Raw genomic sequence first — 22,227 nt, 5'->3', positions numbered from 1 at the left:
GAAATTAGCCAACAGTAATTCTTGAAGAAAGAAGAATGGAACTGGAAGAATCAATCTGCCTGACTTCAGACTCTACTACAAAGCCACAGTCATCAAGACAGTATGGTACTGGCACAAAGACAGAAATATGGACCAATGGAACAGAATAGAAAGCCCAGAGATAAATCCACGAACCTATGGACACCTTATCTTTGACAAAGGAGGCAAGGATATACAATGGAAAAAAGACAACCTCTTTAACAAGTGGTGCTGGGAAAACTGGTCAACCACTTGTAAAAGAATGAAACTAGAACACTTTCTAACACCATACACAAAAATAAACTCAAAATGGATTAAAGATCTAAATGTAAGACCAGAAACTATAAAACTCCTAGAGGAGAACATAGGCAAAACACTCTCCGACATAAATCACAGCAAGATCCTCTATGACCCACCTCCCAGAATATTGGAAATAAAAGCAAAAATAAACAAATGGGACCTAATGAAACTTAAAAGCTTTTGCACTACAAAGGAAACTATAAGTAAGGTGAAAAGACAGCCCTCAGATTGGGAGAAAATAATAGCAAATGAAGAAACAGACAAAGGATTAATCTCAAAAATATACAAGCAACTCCTGCAGCTCAATTCCAGAAAAATAAATGACCCAATCAAAAAATGGGCCAAAGAACTAAAGAGACATTTCTCCAAAGAAGACATACAGATGGCTAACAAACACATGAAAAGATGCTCAACATCACTCATTATTAGAGAAATGCAAATCAAAACCACCAGTGAGGTACCATTACACACCAGTCAGGATGGCTGCTATCCCAAAGTCTACAAGCAATAAATGCTGGAGAGGGTGTGGAGAAAAGGGAACCCTCTTACACTGTTGGTGGGAATGCAAACTAGTACAGCCGCTATGGAGAACAGTGTGGAGATTTCTTAAAAAACTGGAAATAGAACTGCCATATGACCCAGCAATCCCACTTCTGGGCATACACACCGAGGAAACCAGATCTGAAAGAGTCACATGCACCCCAGTGTTCATTGCAGCACTGTTTATAATAGCCAGGACATGGAAGCAACCTAGATGCCCATCAGCAGATGAATGGATGAGGAAGCTGTGGTACATATACACCATGGAATATTACTCAGCCATTAAAAAGAATTCATTTGAATCAGTTCTAATGAGATGGATGAAACTGGAGCCCATTATACAGAGTGAAGTAAGCCAGAAAGATAAAGATCATTACAGCATACTAACACATATATATGGAATTTAGAAAGATGGTAATGATAACCCTATATGCAAAACAGAAAAAGAGACACAGATGTACAGAACAGACTTTTGGACTCTGTGGGAGAAGGTGAGGGTGGGATGTTTCGAGAGAACAGCATGTATATTATCTATGGTGAAACAGACCACCGGCCCAGGTGGGATGCATGAGACAGGTGCTCGGGCCAGGTGCACTGGGAGGACCCAGGGGAATCAGGTGGGGGGGGAGGTGGGAGGGGGGATCAGGATGGGGAATACATGTAACTCCATGGCTGATTCATGTCAATGTATGACAAAACCCACTGCAATGTTGTGAAGTAATTAGCCTCCAACTAATAAAAATAATTGAAAAAAAAAATGATGCAATTTTAAAATGGGCAAAGGACTTAAATAGACATCTCTCTAAAGAAGATATATAGATGGCCAATAAGCACATGATATCATCAACATCATCAGTCATTAGCAGAATACAAATTAAAACTACAACAAAGTCCCATTTCTCATCTACTAGGATGGTTATAATCAAAAAGGCAGACAATAACAAAGGTTAGCAAGGATGTAGAGAAATTGAAATCCTCATGTGGGAATGTAAAATGGCATAGCACTTTGGGAAAGAGTTTAGCAGTTTCTCAAAAGTTTGAACATAGAGTTACTGTGTGACCTAGCGATTCCACTCCCAGGTAATTAACCAAGAGAAATGAAAACATATATCTACACAAAAACGTGTACCAAAATGCTCATAACAGTATTATTCATAATAGTCAAACAGTAAAAATAACCTAAATGTCCATCAACTGATGAATGGATAAATAAAATGTGGCATGTCCATATAACAGAATACTACTGGGCCATAGAAAGTACTGGTACATACTACAACATGGATGAACACTGAAAACAGTGGTGGCCTAGGTATACTGGGACTGGGGGTGACTGCTAGTGGTTACAGGATTTCTTTTGGGGGTGGTAAAAATATTCTGGAAACAGGGTGTGAAGAAAAGGGAACCCTCCTACACTGTTGGTGGGAATGTAAATTGGTGTAGCCACTATGGAGAACAGTATGGAGGTTTCCTTGAAAAACTAAAAACAGAGTTACCATATGATCCAACAATCCTACTACTATGCATATATCCAAGAAAGGTGAAAACTCTATTCGAAAAGATACATGCATCCCAATGCTCACTGCAGCACTATTTACAATAGCCAAGACAAAAAAGCAAACTAAATGTCTATCAAAAGAGGAATGAATAAAGAAGATGTGGTACATATATACAATGGAATATTACTCAGTCAAAAAAAGAACAAAATAATGGCATTTGCAGCAACATGGATGGACCTAGAGATTGTCATACTAAATGAAGTCAGACAAATATCACATGACATTACTCATATGTGGAATCTAAAAAAATAATACATATGAACTTATTTACAAAATAGAAGCAGGCTCAAAGACATAGAAAACAAACTTATGGCTATCAAAGGGGGAAAGGGATAGGGAAAGATAAATGAGGACTTTGAAGTTAACAGATATACACTACTATATATAAAACAGATAGGGAATTTCTTGGCAGTCCAGTGGTTAGGACTCCATGCTTCACTGTTGAGGGCATGGGTTTAATCTCTGGATGAGGAACTAAGATCCCACAAGCCGCGTGGTGAGACAAAAAAATAAAATATATAGATAAATAATAAGTATTTACTGTATAGCACAGGAATCTATATTCAGTAACATGTAATAACCTATAATGGAAAAAAATTTGAAAAAGTATATATATATATATACATACAGGTACACACATACACATATATATAATAACTGAATTACTTTGCTATGTACCTGAAACACAATATTGCAAATCAACTAGTCTTCAAAAACAAAGAAAAAATTCTCAAACTAGATAGTGAATATGCTAAAAACTAAATTGTACACTTTAAATGGGTAAGTTGTATGGTATGCGAATTATATATCAATAAAGCTGTTATTTAAAAAGTGGGGAAACAAGAGAAAAAGGAGAAAACATAGTTTTTAAATAATTTCAAATGTTCCAAAGTTGATTATGTTGAGTTTATTAAATTCAACAGGATGAATGCAGAAGATGTAATCTTGATCATATAGAGGATTTACTAAACTAAAATAGCACAATTAGCACAGGTGGTTTACTTAGGATTATTAAAGCATCAAATGTTTATATGTTGGCTGAAAGCCCAAAAGTAGAAACCACTATAGTTGGAAGTAAATAGAGCAGGGGGAGTTACAATAACTGACCTAGTGAAGAAAACATATTAACTAATAAAATGATAAAATTCATTAGGCTCCCAGATTTGGGAAGGGTTATGAATATCCATTACAATAAAAACCAATATGGGTATAGAAAGAGAGCTGAAACTGAGTATATTTGAGACATGCCATAGCACATGAAACTCAGCTTGTAAAAACAGTAAAAAGTGGAAGAGAGGAATGTTCCCAAGAGAGAACCTATACATAAATCCAATCTGCTTTTAGTATTCAGTACAATCTCTCATTCTAGATGTAGAAGAATATACAATAGGTGTTGCAAACTTCAGTAAATACTCTAGGTCCTATGGGCTATACAGTCTCTGTTACAACTACTCAGCCCTCCAGTCTAGGGTAGATAAGCCATGGACAATACATAAACATCGAAGTGTGGTTGTGTGTTAAGGAAACTCTGTTTACAGACACTGAAATTTGAGTTTCATACAATTTGCAAGGGTCATGAAATATTCTTTTTACTTTTTCCCAAACCTTTAAAAAGTTACAAATCATTCTCAGCTCATAAGTCATACAAAAAAATATAGGTGACAGGATGGATTTGGCCCACAGGCTGTGTTTGGCCATCCCCTGGCAGAAAAATGCTTTCAGTTATTAGAAACACATCAACACACACTGGTAAGCAAGAAGGAGCAATTAAGTCTTACATGGCACAATACTTACTCACCAGAAACCAAAAAGCATACTAATAAGTATGCTGCATCTGGAAAATAGTGACAAAAACATTTCAGAATGTTTATGGGAATTAAGTGAGTTAACACACACAAAAAAAGTTCTAAAAGTAGTACTGGGTACCCAGCAAGCCACTTAACAACTATTTCTGATATTATCAGCAAAAAGATATTCATATTGACTCCAGGAGAAAATATTCAATACATTGGGGTAATGATTCCATTTCTGCAGTAGTACAATGTATATCAGAATTTTAGCATTAACTTTCAAGTCTAAAACTCCAAGCCACAGTATTTCTTAAGAGAGTCTAAAATTCTCAAAACTAGAGTAAAGTTTATTTCAGCCATAGAAACCTGCTATTTACATGTAAGACACATTTCTAGAAATAAGGTGAGAGGATGACAAATGTTTGAGAGTTATCACTCTACTAAATTGCCCAAAGGATTTTTTAAAATAAAGATCAAATGTAGGGTCAAGAATTCTTCCTTGGCTACACATGATATCAATGCTAAAACGAGCAGGGGAAACTCATGTTCATCAAAAATCTGTTCCATTTAAGAACCTACAAGAAATGAGTTTTTGATCAACAGCTCAGAGCTCATCTAGTCCGCCTAACCACTTGCTACTTTTGGGTTTATAAGAACATGGCACTTAGGAAGAAGCATTTGTTGAAGAATGAGAGACTTATACTATTTGCTCCAGACTCATTCCTGTGTTGCACACCCTCTAGCACCAACAGAAAGAGAAGCCACTTCCTTATCACCATGAGAGGTGGCTTCAATCATCATATTTACCTGACCTGCAAAGGAAGACTTATAACTCACAATTAAACAGAGCACCACCACCTACCCTTTACAGATGAAATCACATTTTGAGACAGGGAAACAAATCAATGCTCATTTCTATTTCACAATCGTAAACAATGGAACGCTGACAAAGCACCCTGCTAAACATTCACCAAACCACCTGTCACCAACATCACCCTTGAACACAAAGGGCTATTTTTATGTAGTACACTACTGAGATAGATAATATCCCATTGCCATGGCAACAAGTTTTCCGGAAGATTTGCTAGCCCATAAAGAATGCAAATGAGAACGAAGCTATTTCTTTGCATTTGAGTTTACTATGCAGTATATGAGGAGGATTCTAGGATTTTATGATCCCTGGTTTGCTCAATAGGGCCTTGTTGGTTTGAGCAATGTACACACACACACACACACACACACACAGAGGAATCCGATCCTTCAGAAAAAAGAAAAAAGCTCATGTAACATAAGGTCATATGCCTAAACGTTATAAGACACTTTCTACTGCCCTGAATTAACTCAGCTCCAGTCCCAAGGTGCCCTTTCCCACCACGTACAGCCAGTCCTCGCAGAAACTCCCAGAGGGTCGCTCCATGGCTATATGTTTCCCAGTGCCCTGAACAAGAAAAAACACTGCAATCGTGGAAATGACTGCCCCACTCTGATCGAAAAGCTCCCGTGTGCACAGCCCCTATAGCCTCAAGGTCTCCAGTGAGAAGTGGGAAGAAGCCCTCTCAGCCCTCCTAGAGGGCAGGGCTGCAGGCCCACAGGCCCACGGAACACAAGTGGCCTCTCTCACCTCAAACCAGCCATGTCCCTTTCTTCGAAGGATCCAGAGTGCTGGGTTCCAGCCCAGACTGCACCCTGAGCTGGCCCTCCATCTGTCACCCAGAGTCACCCCCGGCCCATTGGCCCACACTCTATCCAAGAGGCGGGCCTCTGTGAGCTTCTACATGCAGGCTCCCATGCTTCCAGCCTCCAGAACGGCAGCCAGCAGGGGACAGAGCCGGCCACATTTATCCCTCAGCCCCCCACCCCCTCACTGCCAAGGACATTCATGAATGTCTTCCAGACTACTGTCCGTGTAGGCAAAGCACCCTTCACAGTTCCAGCAGCAACAGAGGCCAACTGCCACGGCGGCTGCTCCACACCTCAGCGTTCCTGCTCTCAGTAAACCCTCTGGGCATGCCGTGCCTGAAGGCTGCTGATGACCCCAATTTCTGACGGCTTCCTTGGCCTCAAAGTTGAACTGGCTTGGCCCTTAGACAGTCCCATGTTCTGCTTCACCCTACCATAGACACACCTCAGAAATGGTCCAAACCATCCTCAGACACGCACCCAGAGAATCACCCCTTCAAGCAATAACTCCCACACTTACACAGAACTGTCATGGAAACAATAGCTACTGGGAGGTCATCAGGAAACACCCTTTCCTTTTTAGTTTGTCTCTAACAAAAACAATTCCATAACACGACACTGTAAATCAACTATATTTCAATAACATAAAATGCTTTAATTATTTAAAAATAAAAACAAAGATTGGTAATTCTCTGGTGGTCCAGTGGTTAGGACTCCATGATCTCACTGCCAAAGGCCTGGGTTCAATCCCTGGTCAGGAAACGAAGATCCCGCAAGATGCGCAGCATGGCAAATAAATAAATAAATAAAAACAAAGACTGAATTCCAACTCAAATAAATTAATAAGAAGTCACTTATTTGCATGACCTTGGGCAAGTTACTAAACCTCTGCACCTCTGTTCTGCTTTCTTCAAACTGGGGATGGTAATATCAATCTTGTGGTTTGGAGTTAAATGACATGAGCCTCTACAAGTTACGTGTGTGTGTGCTCAGCCGTGTCCAACTCTTTGTGACCCCCTGGACTGTAGCCCACCAGGCTTCTCTGTCCATAGGATTTCTGAGGCAAGAATACTGGAGCGGGTTGCCATTTCTTTCCCCAGGAGATCTTCCTGACCCAGGGATAGAACCCACATCTCCTGCATTGGCAGGAGGATTCTTTACTACTGCGTCACCTGGGAAGTCCTCTACAAGTTTATAGGACAAGGTAAAATACATGGTGATCAGTTAATAAATGGAAGCAGCTACCGTGATTGTATATATGCAGACACCATGTATCTACAACCAGAGCAGATTCTGCTCCCTGGCTATGTCTACAAACAGTTTTGGTTGTAACAACTGGGGAAGGGATAGATACTAGCATCTAGGGAGCAGAGCCCAGGAATGCTGCTAGACATCCTACAATACACAGGACAGTGTCACTGCAAAGGATGACCTGGCCCCATCAGTGGTGCTGAGATGGAGAAACTCTGATCTAGAACAAACAATAAATTAAGAGAAGCTAAAACATCCATGTGCTAAATTTCACGCACTTCACTTCCATTGCCATCCCTCAGTAACAGGAGGATAAAATTACCAGACTGCAGAGCATATGCAAAGGATAGGAGTCCAAACATTTTAAAATAATTTTAAAGAGATCCTAAAGAAAAAATAAACTCAAAAGGCTAGTACACCAAATATCTTCAGGGGCAAAAAGCTGTTCATGTATAATCATCCGTTTTTCACAAGGCTGATCCTGAACTAAGCAAGAAACAAAGAGATCATTGTATTAAATATGTTCTTCTGAAAGCATCAGGGGCAAACATTACACATTTAAGAAAACCTGCTTTTAAAAAAACAAAAACAATTCTTAATTGCTGGCATTTATGGGATTTACTTCAATTAGTCAGGAAATTAACACAGGTAAAACACTTAATTATCCCCAGAAGGCTGAACAAAGACATTTTTCTGTAAACCAAGGGCAAAGTGTTACAAGTGAATTAAGTCAAAGCAAACATTTACTACTAGCCTAATATTAATGGCCTCTCTTGGTCCTGAATTAAATTATTAGGATAGTTGAGTTTCTCCAGCCTGTAAAAATCACTTTTTCTTACAAGTCCATGTTCCAGCCAGCCTCTGAATTAGACATAGTAAGTGGTAAATAAAACAGGCCAAACAGCCATGCTCCAGAGGGGTTCTCTGGAGTGAAACAAGGCTGAGAGGACCAGATAGACAGGTCAAGAGCAGAGAAGGTTCAAAGCCGGGGCTGCAGCAGTGACTTGAGAGTGAGGTCCTAGAGGAAGCAGCTGAGCACCCATTCACTCTGGGCTTCCTTCCCCTTTACAGGACAGATGGGGCACTGGAGGTGGGAGTGGGCCACAAGAGCCTGATGGAATCTCATTCCTGACCTAGAATTGGCAGCAGTGTTGCTACCATTCTGACTTTGGAAACAATGAGCAACGAAGAACTGGAATTTCTAGACACCTCATAATTCTTTTGCAAAGGGCTTCTTAACAGTTTTTGTGCTTCGACCCCTGTGGGCAGTCTGCATGGACCTCTTCTCAGAATAAACGTAAGTGCATAAAAGTAAACACTTAAAATACACATGATTATTGGGAAACCCCTGATAGTTCAGTGATTAGGACTTGGCACTCTCACTGACAGGGCCTGGGTTTGATCTTTGGTTGAGGAATTAAGATCCCACAAGCTGAGGGGCATGGCCAAAATAAAATAAAATACACAGGATTATAGACAAAATACACTGAACTACAGCTACCAAAATATTAAAAAAAAACAAGTTTGTGGTGGAAGTACATGTGTTTTTTAACACAATGATAAGATCAGCCAGCTGATTGTTTATCATCACTGAAATACCTGAAACAATTGTAATATGATTTTAAAAATTCTATTTCTATCAAAGAGACAATCCAAAAAATTCCTAGAGACAAATGAAAACGAAAGCACAATGGTCCAAAACTTACGGGACACAGCAAAAGCAGTTCTAAGAGGGCAAGTCCCACTCCCTAGGAAACAGCTCAGTTCTGAACAACCCAGCATGACTACCTGATGGTCAGGGTCCCCTTCTTGTGACTGCTCGTGTCCTTAGATGGTGGGAAAGGCTAGGGATCTCTCTGGAGCCTTTTTTATAAAGCCTTAATCCCATTCATGAGGGCTCCACCTTGATGGCCTAAGCACTTTTCAAAGGCCCCAGACATGTACCAAAGCAAAGAAAGATATAAATACAAAATACTAGACACTTGCCTTCAGGAAACAGAAAGTTTGAAAACACCTGCTAAGGAACCAAACCCTCTTTAAAAAGTTATCAGTAATTGCCAAAACAACTACAGGGAATTCCCTGGTTGTCCAGTGGTTAGGACTCAAAGCTTCCACTGCCAGGAGCCCAGGTTTGATCCCTGGTTCTGGCTGATTAACTAAGATCCTAAAGCCACATGGCACAGCCTAAAAAATAAAAGATTCAAGACTTCCTCAAAACCAATTTTCTATATTCTTAAAGTAAGGCTGTTATGAGTGTGACAGCAGGACAATGTTCAAACCCATCTTGTATTTCTAGTCTTCACTTTGTTACTTCTTCAGTCTCCCTATTGGTTTCCTCAACTTTACATTAAAGACTAGCTCGATGATATGAAACCATCATTCACTCTTGCCATTTAACCATAAGTCATCAGTATTAAACCCATATATGGTTCCATATCCTGTGACCACTCCCAGGTGCCCTCAAAGATAAATTCTATGAATCATATGATGTCTGAGACTTGCTTCAGGTTAAAATAGGGGGCAAAGAACAAAAGTAGGAATGCAGACAGCATGGAATTGACCATGTATTGATGGCTGTTGAGCAGGGGTGGCAAGTGCAGAGGAGTTTAATGTATTAGTCTGTTTGCCTGAGAGGTTCCATTTTTTTAAAAATGAGAAAAAAGCAAGCCTATGAAAGTCTAATCCATTAACTCAAAGCTCCTCTAACACTCTCAAGAATATAAGTGTGCTTTTTGATATCTATGAAGGCATTTTAATGTGTGTACATGTTTAGAACAGCCCCCTAATCATGAGACACTAACAAAGAAAAATGCCATCTACTTTCCATAGGCATAAAGGCCTCATAAAATAATGAGTCATTGTACGAGTAAGTAATGAAGATTTTTTAAAAGGAAGCATAAATGAACTGTTGCTACATGTGTCAACAAGGACAAACCTCAGAAACAACAATGAGAGGAAAAGCAAGTTTCGGAAGGTTACACAGAGTGCTATATTCCTTTTAAGATAAAAAGCCATACAAAACAATTTATCATTTTAGTGACACATATGTGTATATACGTGTGTGTGTATACACACACATGTATGTATGCACACACTATATATATATATACATACACACACATAAACATGTAATAAAAGTACAAAAACTTTTCTAATCATGCACACCAAATTCAGGACAGTAGCAACCTCTAGGGTGAGGAGGAAGGAGAATGGGACCAGAGAAGGGGTCACAGGAAACTTTCACATTAATTAGGCTGTTTTACATTTTATGCTGAGTAGTGGGTACACAGTTATTGTTGGGTAATGCTCTAGTTTTACACACCTGAAAAGTTTTTTATAAGCATCAACAAGTTACTATTATGCAAATATCCTCCTTTTAATCAAACAATGGTTTGGCTCCGGAACTTCCTTAACCTGCAGGCATTCATTCTCTTTTACAAAAAAAGAACACTTTATCTGAAACAGCACAGATTCTAGGTTACTGTTTTAGCTTGCTGGCCTCTATCTCCCTAAAGCATATGTTACAAAGGGATATGATATAAAGATGTAAAAATAGAAAATTGTTTTATTTGCATTAAAAAATAGCTCTAGCTAATGATCTAACAACTGGAAAAAGTTCGCAGGAATTTTGTTTTTTGCTGAGTTTTTTTTAAATGATTAAACAGTTGCGTCAAAGAATTTCAAGAGAACCTTTAAATGACTTCTTCCCAAAGGTGAGTCTATGTACAGGAATTTTTAAAATATCCTCTACTTCTCATAGCTTTCTTTTACTTCTTTACTTCAATCAAAGCCACTCAAACAATCAGACATTACTTACAAGCTTTTTTCCCATTCAATGATTTTCCCTGATAATACAGAATCAACAGTATTTTATAACTATTTCCTTTAAAGTCTAAGAGTTAACTGGCAAGTCAATGAAAGACAAGTACCATATGCATGATCTCAATTTTACATGGGATCTAAAAACAAACAAACAAAAAACTGCAACTCATAGATAAAGAGAACAGTTTGGTGGTTGCCAGAGATGGCAGTGGGTGAAATGGGTAAAGGTGGTCAACAGGCACAAACTCCCAGTTATATAATAAGTAAGTCCTGGGGATGTCAGGTACAGCATGGTGACTATATTTGATAATGTATATTTGAAAGGTGTTGAGTGTAAATTACAAAAGTTCTCATCACGAGAAAAAAATGTTTGTAACTGTGTGCTGATGGATATCAGTGATCATTCAACAAAACATACAAATTTTGAATCATTATCTTATATGCCTGAAACTAGTATATCATATTTCAATTATATCTCAATAAAAAATACATTATCTCAAAGCAAGGAGTTAACCATCATAAAAATGAAAACTCATTATGATGACTACCTGAAATATGCACAACATTCCTAAAGACTAAGACATCATCCTAAAGGATAAATATTATAAAGGAGTCTATGTTGTTATTCAGTCACCCAGTCGTGTCCAAGTCTTTGCGACCCCATGGACTGCAGCGTGCCAGGCCTCTGTCCAACCCCCATCTCCCAAAGTTTGCCCAAGTTTACGTCCAATGAATCGGTGATGCCATCCAGCCAACTCGTCCTCTGACGCCCTCTTCTCCTTCTGCTCTCTGAATATATGTATACAGTTTCTTAATTCATTACATCAAACAGAAAACTTGCCAGTTTCAGGTGGATACTTATGTTCCAGCTGTTACATTTTCTTACTCAAATTCTGAAAAATAAAAACATTTGCACTGCGGGAATTCCCTGATGGTCCAGTGGTTAGGACTCCAGGCTTTCACTGCCAAGGACCCAAGTTTGATCCCTGGTCATCAGGGAACTAATATCGCACAAGCCTCTTGGCCAAAATAAATAATAAAAACCATGTGCATTGGAATGTAAGCTCCACGAGGACAGGGATTTGTGTTTGATTCACAGCTGAAACCTCAGCACCTAGAATAGTGCCTGATGTGCTAAAGAAACTAAAATACCTCAAATACATGTCCAATCCAAGTCTATGCATTCTAGTAAAATTCTGGCCTTTCAATACAAATGAAATACTTCTTAACCTGAAAAACCAATCACCCTAACATTTGTAATTCTTTGTCCTGAAGTGTTTAAAACTATTTACCTATTTCTCATTCATATTTACTGTTTGTAATTTAAAAGTATTTTATTCTAACATTTTTCTACCCCATACTAGAAATCTGTTCTAAAATAAATCAGCACCTCTTATAAAGAGACCAAAAGGCCTTTTAAAGTGGGCTATTATGACACATTAAAATATAATTCAAAACAGAAAATTAGCTTTTCTGTTCTTTACTTTGCCAACAAAGGTCCACATAGTCAAAGCTATGGGCTTTTCAAGTAGTCATGTACAGATGTGAGAGGTGGACCATAAAGAAGGCTGAACACCAGAGAATTGATGCTTTCAAATTGTGGTGCTGGAGAAGATTCTAGAGAGTCCCTTGGACAGGAAGGAGATCAAACTAGTCAATCCTAAGGCAAATCAACCCTGAATACTCAATGGAAGGACTGATGCTTAAGCTCAAATACTTTGGCCACCTGATGCAAACAACTGACTCATTAGAAGAGACCCTGATGCTGTGAAAGACTGAAGGCAAAAGGAGAAGAGGGCGGCAGAGGATGAAATGGTTGGATGGCATCACTGATACAACAGACATGAACTTGGGCAAACTCCGGGAGATGGTGAGGGACAGGGAGGCCTGGTGTGGTGCAGTCCATGGGGTCACAAAGAGTCAGACACAACTTAGCAACTGAACAACAACATCATGACGCATTAAAATACAATTCAAGATGGAAAATGAGCATATGGAAAGAGCCTAAGCATCATATGTCATTAGGGAATTGCAAATTACATCAACAAGATACCACTACATACCTTCTAGAATGGTGCAACTCTAGAACACTGACAACACCACATGCTGATGATGATGTAGAGCAAGAGGACCTCTCATTCATTTTGGGGGGAACTGCAAATGGTACAGCCACTTTGCAAGAGAGTTTGACAGTTTCTTACAAAACTAACACTCCTATCATATGAGCCAACAATCATGCTCGCTGGTATTTACCCTAAGGGGTTGAAAACTTAGGTGCACACAGATGCTTATAGCAACTTTATAACTGCCAAAGCTTGAAAGTAACCAAGATGTCCTCCACTATGTGAATGGATAAACTGTGGTACATCCAGACAATGGAATATTATTCAACACAAATAAGAAATGAGCCAACAAGCTATGAAAAGACACAGAGGAATATTAAATGCATATTACTAAATGAAACAAGCCAATCTGAAAAGATTACATACTGTGTGATTCGAACTACATGACATTCTGGAAAAAGGCAAAACTATGGAGACCGTAAAAAGATCAGTAGTTACCATGGCTTGGGTGTAATAGCAAGGGATGAATAGGGCACAAGGGATTTTTAGGGCAGTGAAGCTACTCGGTATGATACTACTCATACTACTCAGTATGATACTACAATGGTGGATACATGTCATTACACATCTGTCCAAAACCAAAGAATGTACATCACCAAGAATGAAACATAATGTAAACTACGGACTTCGGGTGATCATGATATGCCAATGCAGGTTCAGCAATTATAAAAAATGTATCACTCTGGTGAGGGTATTGATAATGGGGGGGCTGGGTATGTGCAGAGCCAAAGTGTACATGGGAACTCTGTGTACCTTAATCTCAATTTTGCTGTGAACCTAAAACTGTTCTGAAAAGATAAAGTCTGTTAAAATATATATATATACATACACACACACACACACACACACATATTTCAACTGAAAAAAAATCCCTAAGATAACTCACTTACATAACAAAGTAACAGGTGTAGTGATTTATTTTTATTCCAAGGAGGAGACAAAATAAGATATTTTTAAAGAATATGTACTTCAGGTAAGATTTTCAATCTTCCTGGAACATTATGGTAATCTTAGTTGGATGCCTATTAAGAAGAAAAAAAAATCCGTTACCATAGAAACTACCAGGGCTAGTTAGTGCCTCCACAAATGGGGCAGTTATACCTGTTGGACCACTTAATTAAACTTACAAGTTCCTGTTTAACAGGGAAAGGCTAAAAACATCTACATCTGTTTTAAAGACTGATACACTTATGGGGTAGTGAAAATCAAGATAAATTGAGTGCTCATGCACGTACACACACCCAGACACACCACACCACACACAACCAACGTGGTTAGTACAAATTAGAGGGCTGCGGGCTTTGTTTGAATCCCTTCCGATTACACTACTCTGTCCAGGATGCCTTCGATGTTCATTGTCGCCTGTACAAAGAATACCGGATTACTGCACTGTGTCAGGTTGGGCTTCCCAGGTGGCTCAGTGGTAAAGAACCTGCCTGCCAATACAGGAGACACTGGAGACAGAAAGAGCCTGGCGGGCTACAGTCCATGGGGTCACAAAGAGTCAGACACGACTGAGCACACGGGTTAATGGGGAAGGAAGTCTTTTGTTTTGCTGGGCTGCATAAGGGAGCTCTAAAGCTCATAGAGATTTATTACAAGCAATATTCTAGGGATGTCCCCTCTTGCCAGCATCTTTTGCAAGAAGAAGGTTTCAACTAGACATCAAAAATACAATCTCATTCATACAAAGGCACTGTGCCTGGAGTTCTTTTTAAATCTTAAACACCCTGGGTTCTAACACCAGGAAAGGCCCCTCCCCAACTCCTTAGAAGAAGTCAATCAACATAATTCAGATTTAATATGCCTACCATCTCTTATCACACTCCATGCATTACTGACAACAAAATAAGCCTTTTAACAGATGCCCAGCTGTCACTTACTTGCTGTGTGGCCTGTCACTTATTCCTCTTTCAGTTGAGAAGTAGCAACAGCATTTAATAAATTATGCTTGGGAGTATTCTGAGGGCCTCATGTAATAGCCATGGTTCATGTTTTAAAATATTGCCTTTTCCTCTACCTGGTCAAGTTCAACTGCTCAAGAGCAGAAGCCGAACTGTCTCTAAAGCAAGGACTTCTTAAGAGACAAACAGCCAAAAAAAAAAAAAAAAAGAGACAAACAGCCATGTTAAGGTCTGTGGATACTAATTATATTTTCAGAAATCTTGAATTCTGAAAAGTGAGAGATTACAGAGTAGCTAAAATTATGCTCAAACAGACAGACATACGCATGCTCCAGCAGTATAAAACGCAGTCTTAAATGATTTTTTTTTAAATCTACAAACAATGATATTGCAAGTGAACCATAAAACCCTCAGTACTCCTTTGGAACTGGATTTTAAGACATCACTCCCCGCTCTAAACATACAATTGATGTTAACTTTCAAACTGCCTCCAGCTTTTTTTTTTCTTTTTAATTTATATTTTTCTTGAAGGATAATTGCTTTACAGAATTTTGTTGTTTTCTGTCAAACCTGACTCCAGCTTTTAAGAAAAACTTCATTTCAGATTTGGGGCCTGGTATTAAGAATCTTATCACAACGAAGTGCTAGTAACAGCGAAACACAGACAAAGATGCTTATCGCTCCACGGAAAGCACAAAAGGAAAACTGCATCTACTGTGCATCATCCCCCTCCTCCTTTTCCAGGTATGGAGCAGCCAAAAGGAGGTAGCTATGACACACATTACTTGGCAATTCTATTTCAAGTCCAAACAATGGTAAGATGGGAAACTACAACTGTCCCTCACCGTGAATGTCTGGGAACCACGTCTAGTCCTAAATAGGAAGCTTAGCTCTGCCTTGACAGATGTCCTCTTGCAGCCCTGTGTCCCGGTTCTGCAATTTGTCATTAAGCCATTCGGTTTAACGCTAATATGCAGAAATACGTTAGTACGCGAATGTACAGTGAATTCGTGTATATTACAAGTAGTATACAAAGCGGACAACATTCAGTCGCGGGCCGCCGGCCACACACACACACCCTTCAAGTTCAAATCCTGCAAGGCACCCAAGCGCCCACTCACCCAGGAGAGGGAAGGGCAGGAGCGGCAAGCAGAGGTTACTCCAGACACCAGCCAGAACAAACACTAGTTACCGAACAAGGCAAACTTTGGATCTGGGAGGCTGCAGAGACCCCAGAAACGGCCGGGGAGAGGAGGGAGTATCCGTCTGTCTCAGCGGAGGAAGATGGGGGCGCACCCAGCACCGCTGAGCTGTGGAGGAGGCTGGTGTCCCCTGGGGAACAAGGGCGTCGCCGCCATTCTAGGCTGCGAAGCCACTCTCCGAAACCTGGCCGAGGCCTCCGGGTGCCTGTCGGCGGCCCTGTCGCCCCACCCCGCCCCCTTGTCCCTGCAGAAATGGTCCCCAAAGACTCACAAGGGCAGGGGTGCGGGGACCTACCTGGTGCAGCGTCTCGGCGGGCAGCTGCGACGCCCGGAACAGGTCGGCGACCGGGCCAGCGGCTGCGGTGGCCGCGCCGGGGGCAGCCCTGGCGGCCTCAGGGGGCCCGGGACCGGGGCCCCCGCCTGAGGCGCCGGCGCAGCGCGCGAAGAGCTCAGAGTAGTACTGCTGCTCGCTCTCGCTCAGCAGCAGCGGCGGTCCAGAGCCGCAGAGCCCGCCCGCCGCCGCCTCCATGGAGCCTGAAAGGGGGCCAGGCGGAGCACCGTCCCCGGCTAAGGCGCCGCCGCCTTCACCACAGCCTCCGCCGCTCCGGCCTCGGCCTTGGCCGCCGCTGCCACCGCCCCCACGCCCCGCAGCTGCCGCGCGACCGCTTCCTCCCGGCGCGCGCCAGCCCCGCCCCCGGACTTGAATGTTGTGCCTCCGCCGCACGGCACATGGAGACAGGCGCGGCACGAACCAATCGCAGCCTAGGATCGCACCATGGCCCCGCCCCGCCCCGCCCCGCCCCACCGCGCTGGGCCAGGTAACTAAACTCAGCGCGCAGCCTGCTCGGCGAATGGTCACCTGCTCCGCCCGCGCTGCAGAATCCAAAGGGCCAGAGCCACAGTCACTCCGCGTCCACTCCGCGCGAGAGAGGCATCTTTGGTTCTTCTCCCTACCTAGGAAGGGAAACATCTAGACCCACATGGAGAATGGCGCTTTTCAGGGGCTGGGAAAGGCTGTGGTGATTTCTCCCTAGGACGCTGGAGCAAGTGTACTGCCCACGTCACGCTGTGCCCTTCCCAGAAATGGACTAGGCACGGGATATGGACGAGGCATGGGTAATTAGGCTTCGCTTATTCCATGACAGTCCTGAAAAGCTGGAGGGCAGAGATCTCCATAGGAACAGGGTCCCAGTGACTCCTGTAATGTTCAAGGTGTTGTTGTTTAAGGTGGCGACGGGGTTAAGCCACTTTCCCAGGCAAGGCTCAAACCTGGAGTTGAGCCTTAAAAAGGAATAAAATCGGTTAGTGTTAAATGCTAGAGTAATAGGAGTGGAAAAGGCCCTGGGAAGAATCTGCACATGTATATGCATTAAGCCTGGAGAAGGCAATGGCAACCCACTCCAGTACTCTTGCCTGGAAAATCCCATGGACGGAGGAGCCTGGTGGGCTGCAGTCCTTGGGGTCGCGAAGAGTTGGACAAGACTTGGCGACTTCACTTTCACTTTTCATTTTCATGCATTGGAGAAGGAAATGGCAACCCACTCCAGTATTCTTGCCCGGAAAATCCCAGGGACAGCGAAGCCTGGTGGGCTGCCATCTGTGGGGTCACACAGAGTCAGACACGACTGAAGCAACTTAGCATGCATTAAGCCTGGCCGGGAAACACTAACCCAAGGGAAAAAAAATCAGTCCATGGTTTACAGATACACCTTCCACCCCAAACAGTGCTTAAAAAAAAAAAATTAGAAACAAAACAGGGACTTCCCTGGTGGTCCAATGGTTAAGATTCCAAGCTCCCAATGCAGTGGGTGAAAGGCCTGGGTTCCATCCCTGGTCTGGAAACTGGATCTTACATGCCACAACTAAGACCCAGCATAGCCAAATTAAAAAAAAAAAAAAAAAAAAAAACTCGGGCAATAGCACTAATGATAACAAATATACTTTGGTATTTTGTTCAACTACAATAAAGACCAAGCACAGGAAGAGAAGAAAAGAAAAAACATGAAGTCAGGGGAAAGGGGAAAGATGAAAAGAGAACCATAAGAAGAAAAAAAATTATGTTAATTCATAAATGGTGCCCAGAGTAACATTTCCTTTTTGGAATCTGAAAAAATGAAATAGAATATGAGGATCCCCAAAACTACTCAGATTACCTTGTACCATCTTTTGCTTCAGACTTGCCAGGAGTAAGTTAAGACAGAGGCAAGTTTGGAAAAAAAGAGTACCAAAAGGATAGGTAAGTTAGGAGCAACAAAGACTGACTGACTTTGGGAATTTCCACTTCAAAAATCTCACCACCATTATATTTTCCACAACTGTAAAACCTTCTCAAGAAAACTGGAAGCCAAGAGATCATGTTTATTCTTTTCCCATTTTTCCCTTTATGGACAGACTTCCCTGAGAATGGCCCACCATTCTAACAAAGGTGAGAAAGGGACGTATTCTCCATGATAAACATCAAACGCCACTTTTTCCTGTGACTCCTGCAAAAAGAAATGTGAGATATAATAATCCCTAACATTAATATACTTCAAGCTATCTATTTAAGCCTGAAAGTACCTCTCTGAGGTAGACTGCTTTCCCATTTTTATCCCCATTTCGCAGATGAGAAAATGGATGCAGAGGTGGCATGATTTGCCCAACTGAATACTAGATTCCCAGCTGATCTTTGTTACTCAACTCAGTTTAATAAATTTGACAGATATTTATTAAGCACTGCTATGGTTTTTCCAGTAGTCATGTATGGATATGAGATTTGGACCATTAAGAAAGTTTAGCGTGGAAGAGTTGATGCTTTTGAATTGTGGTGTTGGAGAAGACTCTTGAGAGTCCCTTGGGCTGCAAGGAGATCAAACCAGTAAATCCTAAAGGAAATCAGTTCTGAATATTCATTGGAAGGCTCGATGCTGAAGCTGAAACTCCAAAACTGTGGCCACCTGATGCAAAAAACTGACTCACTGGAAAAGACCCTGATGCTGGGAAAGATTTGAAGGCAGGAGGAGAAGGGGACACCAGAGGATGAGATGGTTGGATGGCATCACCGACTCAATGGACATGAGTTTGAGCGAGCTCCGGGAGATGGTGACGGACAGGGGAGCCTGGCGGGCTGCAGTCCATAGGGTCACAAAGAGTTGGACACCACTGAGTGATTGAACTGACTAACTATTAAGCACTGCAGAGATGGGGAGGAGATCTCATATCTGTGCCTATCTATCAATCAACACTTATGGGTAGAATAAGAAGTATTGACTGTGTTCCTACTGGAATACTTTGAGAGATTTAAAAAAGATATACAAGACCTGTTGCTTTCAAGGAGTCTGCCGCCACACTGAAAAAGATAAAACTAACACAACCAATAAAAACAAATAATAAAAGACAATATATAATTAAGTTCTAAACTCTGTTCATTTCAGTTCAGTTGCTCAGTTGTGTCCAACTCTGCAACCCCATGGACTGCAGCACGCCAGGCTTGCCTGTCCATCATCAACTCCATGTCGTCCCCTTCTCTTCCAGCCTCCAATCTTTCCCAGCATCAGGGCTTTTTCCAGTGAGACAGTCTTCACATCAGCTGGCCAAAGTATTGGAGTTTCAGCTTCAGCATCAGTCCTTCCAATGAATATTCAAGACTGATTTCCTTTAGGATGGACTGGTTGGATCTCCTTGCTGTCCCAGGGACTCTCAAGAGTCTTCTCCAACCCCACAGTTCAAAAGCATCAATTCTTCAGTGCTCAGCTTTCTTTAGAGTCCAACTCTCACATCCATACATGACTACTGGAAAAACCATAGCCTTGACTAAACGGACCTTTGTTGGCAAAGTAATGTCTCTGCTTTTTAATATGCTGTCTAGGTTGGTCATAACTTTTCTTCCATGGAGCAAGTGTCTTTTCATTTCATGGGTGCACTCATCATCTATAGTGATTTTGGAGCCAAGAAAAATAAAGTCTGTCACTGTTTCCATTGTTTCTGCATCTATTTGCCATGAAGTGATGGGACTGGATGCCATGATCTTAGTTTTCTGAATGTGGAGTTTTCAGCCAACTTTTTCACTCTCCTCTTTCACTTTCATCGAGAAGCTCTTTAGTTCTTTGCTTTCTTTGCTTTCTGCCATAAGAGTGGTGTCATCTGCATATCTGAGGTTATTGATATTTCTCCTGGAAATCTTGATTCCTGCTTGTGCTTCATCCAGTCCAGCATTTCTCATGACATATTCTGCATATAAGTTAAATAAGCAGGGTGACAATATACAGCTTTGACATACTCCTTTCCCAATTTGGAACCAGTCTGTTGTTCCATGTCCAGTTCTAACTGTTGCTTCTTGACCTGCATACAGATTTCTCAGGAGGCAGGTCAGGTGGTCTGGTATTCCCATGTCTTTCAGAATTTTCCACAGTTTGTTGTGATACACAGAGCCAAAGGCTTTGGCATAGTCAATAAGGCAGAAGTAGATGTTTTTCGGGAACTCTCTTGCTTTTCTGATGATCCAGCAGATATTGGCAATTTGATCTCTGGTTCCTCTGCCTTTTCTGAATCCAACTTGAACCTCTGAAAGTTCATGGTTCACATACTGTTGAAGCCTGGCTTGGAGAATTTTGAGCATTACTTTGCTAGCATGTGAGATGAGTGCAATTGTGCGGTAGTTTGAGCATTCTTTGGCTTTGCCTTTCTTAGGGATTAGAATGAAAACTGACCTTTTCCAGTCCTGTGACCACTGCTGAGCTCTCCAAATTTGCTGGCATATTGAGTGCAGCACTTTCACAGCATCATCTTTCAGGATTTGAAATCGCTCAACTGGAATTCCATCACCTCCAGTAGCTTTGTTCATAATAATGCTTCCTAAGGCCCACTTGACTTCGCAATCCATGATGTCTGGCTCTAGGTGAGTGATCACACCATTGTGGTTATCTGGGTCATGAAGATCTTTTTTGTATAGTTCTTCTGTGTATTCTTGCCACCTCTTCTTAATATCTTTTGCTAAACTGTGTACCCCTGTCCTAAGTGCTGTGGGAGTTTAGAGAAGAGAGAAACATCTACGAGCCAGAGCTCAGCCAGGAAGTCTTGAGAAGGGGGCTTGAGATGTTTGTTGATTAATGGGTGGGGCTGGGTAGGTGAAAGGTCAGGACTGGGAGGGAGGATCACAGGAGAGGGAGGAGCCCTAGCGACTGGTGCCAAGGAAGTGAGGAGCGAGGGACACAGGCTGGGGCAGGAGGGATGGGCAGCCTCTGATGCACTGTGACCAGACTCCATGAAGGATGAGAGGCACAGCCAGAAGTGACCTAACAGCAGCGTTTTAACCCAGCACAAAGGAAGAAAAAAATGGCATTTTAAAAATGTTTTAATATCTAAGGAATGCCAAGTACTGTTCTTTATTTCTACAACAGTTTTTTGAATAGAAGAAATAGTTAGCAAACTTCAAATGAACACAGATAGAAACTAGAAACACTCGTATCCCTTTAAGGCTGATGGTAAGCAAGAATATTTTAGAAGAGAATTTCTTTATCCTTTTTGCAATTCTAAACTTACACACTGGTTTTGGCTCCATCAGTGTCCAGAAGTCAGAATGATAATCTATTCAGGAATAGCCAAGAGATAGTCTTTAAGTTATGTTATGTTTTTTCTTTTCCTTTCAATCCAGCATCAGTGCCTTGCATGAAGATGACAGCTCAAACTCAGAACAAGGCTCTGGTTACCTACAGGGAAAGTGTGAAAAGCTAAAGTTACTCAGTCGTGTCCTCTTTGCGACCCCAAATTCTCTAGGCCAGAATACTGGAGTGGGGAGCCTTTCCCTTCTCTAGGGGATCTTCCCAACCCAGAGATTGAACCCAGGTCTTCTGCATTGCAGGTGAATTCTTTCCCAGCTGAGCTACAAGGGAAAGGGTTTTCTAAGGGAGGGTTTTCTAAAGCAGGGGTCAGAAAGGTAGAATCAGTTAGTTACCTCGTTTGGTATGGCTCATAAGCTAAAAATGGATTTTACTTTTGTTTTGATGCTTGAAAAAAATCAGTGCTTTCTGGGCATTGACTAACATTTCAGGACATGAAAATTA

The 22,227-nt window shown here is 41.5% G+C and overlaps 1 protein-coding gene and 1 long non-coding RNA gene across 4 annotated transcripts in view; one reads left to right on the top strand and one right to left on the bottom strand.

The window, feature by feature from the left end:
- LOC122435309 overlaps window positions 1–15,739 on the top strand; it is a 19,125-nt gene extending 3,386 nt beyond the window's left edge. The window contains exons 2-4 of the long non-coding RNA XR_006267632.1: window positions 7,857–7,864; window positions 9,379–9,381; window positions 15,729–15,739. This is a non-coding gene — a long non-coding RNA (uncharacterized LOC122435309). The remainder of the gene's footprint in view (window positions 1–7,856; window positions 7,865–9,378; window positions 9,382–15,728) is intronic.
- Window positions 1–16,866, bottom strand: part of REPS2 (RALBP1 associated Eps domain containing 2) — a 258,187-nt gene extending 241,321 nt beyond the window's left edge. For all 3 annotated transcript variants that reach the window (XM_043459392.1, XM_043459393.1, XM_043459394.1), the window contains exon 1: window positions 16,482–16,866. In XM_043459392.1, the coding sequence (XP_043315327.1) occupies window positions 16,482–16,715 (234 nt within the window). In that variant the 5' untranslated portion in view covers window positions 16,716–16,866. The remainder of the gene's footprint in view (window positions 1–16,481) is intronic.
- Window positions 16,867–22,227: the final 5,361 nt, after the last annotated feature.

This window comes from Cervus canadensis, chromosome X (genome assembly GCF_019320065.1).
Source record: "Cervus canadensis isolate Bull #8, Minnesota chromosome X, ASM1932006v1, whole genome shotgun sequence".
NCBI classification, from domain to species: Eukaryota; Metazoa; Chordata; class Mammalia; order Artiodactyla; family Cervidae; genus Cervus; species Cervus canadensis.
This window is presented reverse-complemented; position numbering and strand designations above follow the sequence as displayed.